Source organism: Neomonachus schauinslandi, chromosome 6, assembly GCF_002201575.2.
Source record: "Neomonachus schauinslandi chromosome 6, ASM220157v2, whole genome shotgun sequence".
NCBI classification, from domain to species: domain Eukaryota; kingdom Metazoa; phylum Chordata; class Mammalia; order Carnivora; family Phocidae; genus Neomonachus; species Neomonachus schauinslandi.
The window spans coordinates 36,548,982-36,559,084 of NC_058408.1; the positions used below are offsets into that span (position 1 = coordinate 36,548,982).

The 10,103-nt window shown below is 33.9% G+C and overlaps 1 protein-coding gene across 4 annotated transcripts in view; it reads left to right on the forward strand.

The window, feature by feature from the left end:
• The window catches only part of RCOR3 (REST corepressor 3), a 55,256-nt gene extending 45,366 nt beyond the window's left edge, over positions 1–9,890 (forward strand). For 2 of the 4 annotated variants that reach the window (XM_044915922.1, XM_044915921.1), the window contains exons 11-12: positions 6,387–6,628; positions 7,093–8,142. In XM_044915922.1, the coding sequence (XP_044771857.1) occupies positions 6,387–6,628; positions 7,093–7,437 (587 nt within the window). In that variant the 3' untranslated portion in view covers positions 7,438–8,142. Of the gene's footprint in view, positions 1–6,386; positions 6,629–7,092 lie in introns of all 4 variants that reach the window. The other 2 variants (XM_044915923.1, XM_044915924.1) reach the window with 2 other exon arrangements.
• The last annotated feature ends 213 nt before the right edge of the window (positions 9,891–10,103 follow it).

Below are 10,103 nucleotides of genomic sequence, written 5' to 3' on the forward strand. Positions count from 1 at the left end.
TGTGTGTGTGTGTGTGTGTGTGTGTAGCCTGTAGAATTTAACCCTGATTTCCAGTATTTCAGTTGTTTCAAGATTAGTATATTAATCCTGTACTCTAATATGAAAATTATCCCAGTGAAAGGATTTTTTCTGGAGAGACTCACTTAGGAAAATCTGGGCTAATGTTTCTAGAGCATTCAGGTTTTGATATTGTTCTGCAGCACTACCGGGGAATCTTATGCCTGGGTTGAATATTATGCTGAGCTGCATTCAAAGGAAGGGACAATGGCAAGATTTACATGTATAGTTTGAGCTATATATATGGACATTATCTCAGTTTATAAATATTAAAATAATATTTATGGATATAATCAAACATTTCCTCTCTGCTGAGATATATTCAGTATTCTTACACCCATTTAAAAAGTAATTCTTAATTATACTAATGCAGCAATTTGTACAAAAATATGCATGTTCTTAGGATTTTGAAAGCACTTTCTTGATATGTTAATGTCTTTAACTCTATGTGGAATTTTTGTTTCACTTCGAGTTTTTTAGGGTTTTTTTGTTTTTTTCTTCTGGGAGGGGGGGTTCATTACTTAAAATAAAACAATATATAGCTATTTGTGTCCAAAATAGTTATTTTAGGGAAAACTAAAAAGTGCCATTTTTGCTAATGAGCCCACATGTTTATATAATGCTCAGAAGTGTGTCTTATAAACAGTATAATCTTATAGTAATATCATATGTACCTGAATCTCAGTGTGGTTAAGGTACATAACTGCAGTTTTTATTTGAACATGTAGTTTGCTGTCCAGAAAGACCTATCTTAGCAGGCAGTTGTTTTGTTTTTCTTCTCTTTAATCTTTATTTGTGATAAACCTTTATATGATATTATTATGACTGTTTCAGTTTTACAAAATAGCATATCATATAAGTTTTGATATTAACATTTTAGTTTATAAGCACTTTCTTTTTAAGACATTTTGTATATATATTCTGATTTAACACTCATTTGTTAAATGCCTTTTTAAATCTTGCTCATAGTTGACTATTAGAGTGACCTGAAGAGAGAACTATAAACTCTAGTGTCATTAGTGAGACTTATACTGTTAAATAAACTTTTTTATTATAACTCCTTTAAAACCACATATGTATTAGGATCATTTCCTAGGGCTTAAATATATATTTCCCATTTTTTTTCCCCATCTACTTAATACTACTACCACTTAAATAATAACTATTTAAATAAATAATGAACTATTTTTCCTTCTTTCTCCCTTATTTGGAAGGGGGGAAATCATGTTCAGACCAAACAAGAATGTTTATACTTGTGTAATCTATCACTTTATTATGTTAATTTTAGTTCTAAATTGTAGTTCTAGCTATGTTATAACTTCATTAACATTCTTCAAGAGTCCCCAGGTAGGATGTTATAAATGTGGCTAATTTAAACCTCTCTCTAAAAAGTACTTGTTAAGAATGGTATTTCTATACTTTCAGTAATCTGTGCCAGCCTTAAGTATCTGAGTTTTCTATTGTAACAGATTAGTTAACAGGAGATTAATTATAGTCTTCACAATTTGTGTGAATGGAAATATCCCTGTTTATAGTTTGTGTCCTACATGTATAAATATTTTTTCTAATTTGTAGTGCTTTTAGAAATTATCCTAAAATCAAACTTGATATTCATATGTGACAAACATTTCTTACTTAGCAAGAATTAGATCCTGGGTGTATTGTTTTTCATGTAAAATGGAACAATTATTAGCTGTTTTCAAAAAATAATAATACATTTAAATGATAGTACAAAACATTGACTCTTCAAAGTGTAGAGGGGCAGAAGCCTGGTATACAGTATTTATTTTAGGCCTTCTCTTAAATGCATTTATTTCAAAATCACTAGTGCTAAAAAATAATACACTCCCCAACTAAAATATTAGTGCTATTTTACGGTAAACAACAAGAAACTTTTCCAGTTTTATCAAGATATCAGCTTTAATTTTTAGTTTAAGTTGTCTTTTTTTTTTTCATATTGTCTGCCTTCTCTTATAAAACAGGAAATGACAGAACTACGTTCAAGTCAGTTATGCTTTCACAGTTTAAATGTTACCTTCTCTTCCTGTAGTTTATACATTTCATTCGTTTTTAGGTTGCAAGCCTAGAAAAATTCGTTTTTAGGTTGCAAGCCTTAAAATTTTATCTCATACATTAAGAAAAAAGCTAGAATGGTTCCTAAGGGAGGGAGAAAGAGATTCGGCACTTGATTAAAACATAGGGATTGTAACCCAGTACATGAATGATCAAAAGTAAATGGAGATCAGGAGATTCATATTTTTCCATTTAAAAGACAGTCATTTCCTTTAGAGAGTTTCTGCTATTAAAACAGTTATCATAAGAATGGACACCCAGAAGCATAATTGTCAGCCCTCTGATGCACTCACTTCAGATAATTCATGATTCAAAATTTCCAGCAAGATGATGGGAACACAAGACTCAGAAGAGAAAGGCTAGATATTAAAAAGAGAATATATGATTTTGACTTCTAGCCCTCACCTAGATGCACCATTCACTGTCCCATTGATGTTGATATCTTTTTTTTTTTTTACTTTAATATGAATTCTTGAAGAGATTCACAGGAGGCGGAAAGAAATGCATGTTCCCAAATGGTTTGAGTTTAAAGTTAATCTCTTACTGATAGGAAAGAACCACATCCCTAGAGTTTCTAGATGTCACTATGTTCTTAATTCAAAAATAGATTTCCTGGTTATACTAAGTACATGCTCACTTTAAGAAATATTGTTATAAGAAGCAGGAAACAATATCCCCCCAAATTTTACTGCCTAGAAGCAGCTTGCCACTGTAATGTTTTGACTTTTTTGGGGGGGGTGGGGTAGCCCAAAATCAGATTTTAAAAATAACTTTTTAAATATACCAAAAGCAGACTCATGATATCCCTTCTATCTCGGGAGGAAAAAAAAAAAAAAAAAAAAGTCTATAGTTTCATGTCTAGAGTTGGAAAACACCACACTACAAATGCTCCTGAATAGCCCAATTTTAAAAAATACAAATGTATTTTTTTGTTGTTGTTGTTGTTGGGCAGAATGAAGAATACTGTTTGGAAAATGTGGGCTTTTATAAAATGTGATGGTAGTTATTTTTTTATGTTAATTCCCAAACAAAACTTCAAAAGTGTATGTTAAAGATTATAAGGTATCATCTACCAGCATAGGAAGGCAAGTTGTTTGTAACTTTCAAAATTTGACTGAAAACACTTTTTTCCTCTTCCTGGGAAATTTACAATTTACCTCTTCCAGGATTTTCTAAAGTTTCATTCTACTAACCTTTAAAAACTGACCTTTTGCCCCAAGGTGAGAAGTTTAATTTAAAACCATGGTTCAGATGGACCTAACCCTTTTACATCTTCAGGAAGATATAGAGATTTAATCACTGTGTTTGATTCCCTTGCTGATAAAACAATCAGATGACCTTATTTATTATAAATTGTGAAAAAAGAATGGACCACCCTTCTTCCACATACAAATTGGAAGTAAAGTAGCTCTGATGTCCTGGGTTGTTAAAGTTAGTTGCTCTGCATTGCTACCCCTGCTCAATTTTCCTCCAGAAGCCTAGCTGGGGATTCTTCTGAAGGAGCTGTTCCAGTAAGTCTGCAGTTGGTGTTTCACTAGATTTTACCTAGTTATCAGCCACAGTAAAGACATAAGAATTCCACCTTCTAACCAAAATATGCTGTTGAACCAGCATCATGGGAGGTGTGAAGGTGATAAAGAAGTTAGCTATATGTGACTCTTGTGGTTTGAGGAAGAAAAATCTCTATTTCCTGAGCACTTCCTGTGTACTGAGCACTATGTTTCATAGGACAGTACTTCCCAACTTTTCTCACATTGTGGCATACAGAAAAAATTACGAAATTTGTCACAACACACTGGGGCAAACGAATGAGACTGCTGTTGTCCAGAAAGGACTGCCAAGGAGCACTAACAGTTCCAGACCCTGCCCAGCCATCCTGCAGGCTGAGCGCATTAACATCCCTGAAGGCCCACTTGTTCTCAGGACACAAGTGGGATCCTCAGCCAGATTACAAAAGTCTGCAGTATGGTCTGAGCCTTAAGATTTTACAAAGTAGTTTATATGGCATACATGAGTTAATGATAAACATACCTGGGTGACTCAGAACCTAGGCGACTTGGAAAAAGTCCTTGACATCCAGAGTGTCTGGGAAAACTAAGGCTCCTATAAGAAGTAGTTTTGGTTTGGGGGTCTGTAATTCTGGAACTGCAACAATGTTGGTGACAAGGTTAAGTCCCTGGAGCAAGAGAAAATAAAATCGAAGATCAAAAAAGAGGGGACAGTTATAAAATGGAATCAGACATGGGGACAACTTACTGGTAGGTTTTGGAATATATTTTGCTAAATAGGTGTTCTGAGGATTGTAATATCTTCATACTTGGAGTCAGATAGTCTTAATGTGACTTCTTGCTACGATACAGAAGAGCTAATCTTAAATTTATTTAAAGTTTTCATTTCCAAACTCATGTATTCAGTAGATTTGGTCATTTCTGGAATGTAAATTAAATATCCCTTGTAAAAATTACTGTATTGCTAGAACTCTGTGTCTGATATCTAATTAGGAGTTATTTTTCAGTGCATCAATCTCAAATGAGTCGTTATTTTCCAAAGTATAAGTAGTAGAGAAGTACTTGAGTATGTAGCAATAATTCCTAATATTAAATAAACTTGGATTTTTATTGCCAAATAAACCCTCAGTGGAACCTAGTCACCCTTACAATTTTTACTCAGTTACAGAGTTTGAACTGGAAATCAGCTCATGGATTTAAAGAGAACTTATGTTGCTAAATACTGTAAATAATGTTAAGTGTCATAATTTATTGTCATGCATATGTCTTTCCCTTTGAGAACAGAGCAAATTAGCACAGTTTACAGACCCCAAACCCTGTATTAAAAATCATTATAGCTTAATAATGTCAAACTTCCTGCCCAAAATGCTCTTTAAGATAAAGGCACTCCCCCTAGACTCAAGCCTGGCTAGTTGAATATAAGCAAGAGATACTCATTCCCAAGTTCTCCATATAAAATAAAGGCAGAAATTAAAAACAAGAATTTTGTCGTATCGTGGTGGTGCTTTAAGGTAATTGGGTAAATCATACCAATAGGTATCTGTAAGAATGAATCTAGCATTTCTCCTGAGGTGTTAACATATCCTTATATTATGCTCTCATCTATGATTATATACACGTTGAATTTATTTAAATTCCCATGATTCTGATGGCTTAGGTTACATTATAGATTTTAATATCATAAGTATCATTTTTTTCTCCTTTCTCGTCTTTGTAATTAATGAGTGACTGTTTTCTGGTATTTTAAACAGTAGTTATGAAATTATAAAATCAAAATTTTTGACACCTTTTATTTTGAGTTAAATGATGAGTCAGTGAACGTCCTTTTAGAATTCCCTTAAGGGCAGTTTATTATCCCTCTGATTATATAAAGTCATTCCAATTCTGTAGTATAAATGACTATCTCAAGTTCATAAATCAAATACTATCTTTCATTATAATAAAATTTCCATTACAAAAAGTTAGGTTCTCAAATAACTGAATGTTCTTAAATTTAATGATGATAAGTACAAGTACTCTACACATAGTCACTACTGTAACCTCATTCTTTAGGCTATAAAGTATAGTTGGAATCCTCCACATACACAGTCTTTGGAACTATTAGATGAGTTGAAATCCAACTAACTCTGAAATATAGCTTCCTTTTTTTTGCCCATCACATATTGTGATGATTCACTTTTTTATGTTTCAATTCTTATTTCTATTCATTGGTACCCTGGTGAGATTAGGCAAGTAATCCTCTTGAAGCTGGTATTAAGACCAAAATTATGATGCTTTTCTTAATGGGGGAACTCTAAGACTACTCACTCAGTCCATTGAGGGGATAAAAGAGATGGCTCATTCCCATCCAGTTTTGTTTACAAACGGTGTTGCTCAAATTTAGGTGACTGGCTACTAGGGAAATAAATGAATGTGGAATTGAGGATGGAACAAAGAATTCAATGCTTTACAATAAATGGACTATATTTGAGAGTTCAAGAGAGGATTGGAGAAAATAACTGAGTATGTAAAAAATGGTAAGTTTCTGATTGTTCAGTTGAAGGCAAGTGGCTGGCTCACTGAAATGACATAATTAATAGTTTTCATCTGTGACCCTGATATCTTAGTCTCTATCTCAGAATTGAGAAATGAGCAGAGTTTATGAGAAAGGATTTTCATTGCTGGTATCTTTTGTGTGTGCATGATGTATAGTACACACAGCTCTCCTTATTGATCCTTCACAGGTGTATTATTTACTTTGCCTTCCAGGTGTCCGCAAATATGGTAAAGATTTTCAAGCTATTGCAGATGTAATTGGCAACAAGACTGTTGGCCAAGTGAAGAACTTCTTTGTAAACTACAGGCGTCGGTTTAACTTAGAGGAGGTATTGCAGGAGTGGGAAGCAGAACAAGGAACCCAGGCTTCTAATGGTGATGCTTCTACTTTAGGGGAGGAGACAAAAAGTGCTTCTAATGTGCCATCAGGGAAGAGCACTGATGAAGAAGAGGAGGTGTGTTTGTGTATGGAATTTGAGCTAATATGAGTTGAGGAATCATCATTTTGTGTGGTGTTCTATAAGGTTAATTTGTCAGAGGACTAGCTAAATGAGCATGAAAGGTTGACAATACACTTAGTGGTGCCTCTCTCGTGACTCTCAAGTCCTAATGACATGCTAAGTTCTGTCCTAGAAGAATGGAGAGTGTATTGTTCTTTCATAGTCTTATTTTTATTTCCAGTGTTAAGCTGTTTACTAATAAAGATGCCTGTTTGGTAGCTTCGTTGCTTTTTTGGTTTTTGGTTTTTTGTTTTGTTTTGTTTAAAATAAAAGAAGCTTGTGCTTCCAAAAAACACTGGTGTTACGTTTTTGTTTTGTTTTGATTTGTTTTGTTTTTCCTGTGACATCCCAAACTATATTGTATTCAGTTCATTAGGAACTCTCATCTCATACATGTATTTTTGTTTCCTCACCTCTAGGCACAGACCCCACAGGCTCCTCGGACTCTGGGTCCATCACCTCCTGCCCCATCATCCACTCCAACACCAACAGCCCCCATTGCCACTCTGAACCAGCCTCCACCACTTCTTCGTCCAACACTGCCTGCTGCCCCTGCTCTTCACCGGCAGCCTCCTCCACTCCAGCAGCAGGCTCGGTTCATCCAGCCCCGGCCAACTTTAAATCAGCCTCCACCACCTCTCATTCGCCCTGCTAATTCTATGCCGCCCCGTCTAAACCCAAGACCAGTGTTGTCCACGGTTGGTGGTCAACAGCCACCATCACTTATCGGAATTCAGACAGATTCACAGTCCTCACTGCACTAAAATTAAATTGGACAGAGCTACAGTAACTCTTCACCCCATCATTATACCAGTGCTCCTCAGACTGATGCAAAAGAGGAGAGAACAGTCCCTCCTAGATGCTGAGGCTGCGAACTAGTTCTGTGGCAGTGGGCTAGCATAAGTGGATGTCTAGGAGATTTTTTGGTTCGTGCAACCGAACTAAATGTTACACGACAAAAAGCCTACAGTTAGCCTCCTTTCTAGAGTATACGTTCAGCAACATCTCATAAAAGGAAAAAAAAAGATTAAGTATTCTATATACCAATGTTTTTTTTTGTTTTGTTTTTACTGTATTTATTTTATTGAGATTCTTTATATTTCTGCCTCTTCGTAGTCAAGGCTCTTAGTACAGAAATACTGACTTAGGAATTTTGAAAACTCCTTAAGTTTCTTAAGGATGTTTGACTTTTTTTCTTTCTTCCTTAATTTAATTTTTAACAACATTTTCCTATGTTAGGAGTGCAAGAATAAATAGCCTGCATTTCAGATTTTGACATATGTTCATTTAATGCATATTTAAGAATTATAGTGCATATCCCTTTTTTCAAAAAATCTTGCTTTTTTTTCTAAAGGAATTTTAATATATTCCTTTAAAAGAAAGCAATTGAATCAATTGCAAAGCAATTATATGAAACCACAAAGAATGTACTGAACCTACTAACCCTTTAACATACGCTTTAGGGTCCTAATGCAAAGTCCTTGCTTAAAGGTCATTGACCTGTCATCTACCAGTAATAAGAGGATCGGAATAATAATTTTACATACAAATGAGAATTTGTTGAAGTACAGTGTCTTTAAGTTCCTTGAAAATGGAGTTAATTTTGATTTTTTTTAAAAATGTTTCTAAATGCTATCTGCTTTTAACTAGTAGTTGCCTATATTTGGGGACTTTAGAAGAGAATTATATTTTGTCAGTTACGTGGAGATAGTGGTTATGGAAGCATTTATTTACAATACCCTTTATGTGTTTAGGTTCTGACTTAAAATTGCCCTCACACTTATTAATATGGTCTGCATTTAATATAAAGGATGTTTTCTTGATAAATCTCTATTGTACTATTTGGATACATTTGTGTATTCCTTGCAGCTGACCAGTGCTTGTGGGTTTGGTTTAGGGTTAAATCAACATTATTTCATAAAATAAATTTAAGAATTTGTTCTGTGTTATCTAAAGATGTATCAGTATATTGTCACAATTGTGCTGTTAACTTAAAATGCTGAGACCCCCTTTTTATAAAGAAGCAAAAACATTTCAAGTCTTAATTGAACACATAAATCATTAAGCACCTACAAAGAATATTTTACAAGTAATAGTATTTCAACAATGTGTTACTAATATTTTTGATACAGTGATTTCATATTGGAATCATGACTTGTGCAAAGGGACAGATCACTTAGATAACTATACTAGTGGAACTTAAGGCTAAATGTTTGCACATTTATATTCTCATCATATCTAGAACTACTTCACGAAATAGTCAACATCTAAGGCCCTTGATTTATGTTTTGAGAAATCCTGTATTCCCAATATTGGAAAAATAGTCCCTACCACTGGCTCTAGAGCCTTAAGGAGCTATTAGATTTAAATTCATTGATTAGTTTTAATTTGGAAGTTTAGACCACTTTTCTTCATAAGGACCTTAAGTTCTGGCACAAACTTTTTCCAGGGTGTGTCTTGTCTTTCTCATTGGATCATCTTAAATAGTTCCTGCCCCTGGATTGTAACTAGATAAAAATCTGATTTAAAATTCTTAATATCCAAGAATTTATACTTATTTTTACTTTAAAAGCCACAGGGGGTGGGGGCGGGCAGTTATATATCTTAAAAGAAAATATCTAAAGCATTTTTTTAAAGTACTTAGATTGTCTTGCGTATGTGCATACTATACGGCTTTTATTGTCTTGTCTCTTGTCAGTAGACCTTCAGTATACAGTGTGTGGGACATGTCAGTCAAGTTGGTCAGCGCCAGCATCTGTCCAGCTGTTAAGTATATTATGATTCGTTTAAAAATCTGTTCTATCCCAGCCGTGGGCCAAGATGCTGTATCTGAGGGATGTGCTGTGATTTGATTTACGTACACTAGAGCACACAGAAAAATCTGAGCTTCATTAGTAATATGACACATGTATATAGTGAGATGTCTTATTGTGTGCTTTGCATATTTTGTAAATATTTTGCACGTCATTAATTTTCTTTTTTGTTTAAGCAGTGTTTGGCCTGGAAGAGTGATATGCTTGCTGCTTAATCAAAGGATTAAAGAGTTAAAGATGTCTATGTCTTCTATTTTTATATAATTTCATGTTGTATGAAGAATTTAGGACCTCTTCACTGTGAAATTCTAAATATTGATTTTTATAAAAAAGCAAAATCTAGAAATATTTTAATGACCATTTCATAATGTCAAGGTTATCATTTTTGAAAAATCTACACCCAACTATTTTTTTCATTACATAACTAAAAATAAATCACACTGTTGATACGCCTGGTAATATTAATGAAAAAATATTTTTTCTATATTCTTTAATTCCAGTGTAATATGGATGGAAGTAAAAGGTAAGTTTTGATCAGAACTTTTCCTTAATCAATAATCCTACAATTGAGTAAAATGCAATGTAGAATAAAGATGAAAGAATGTAAAATTCTGTCT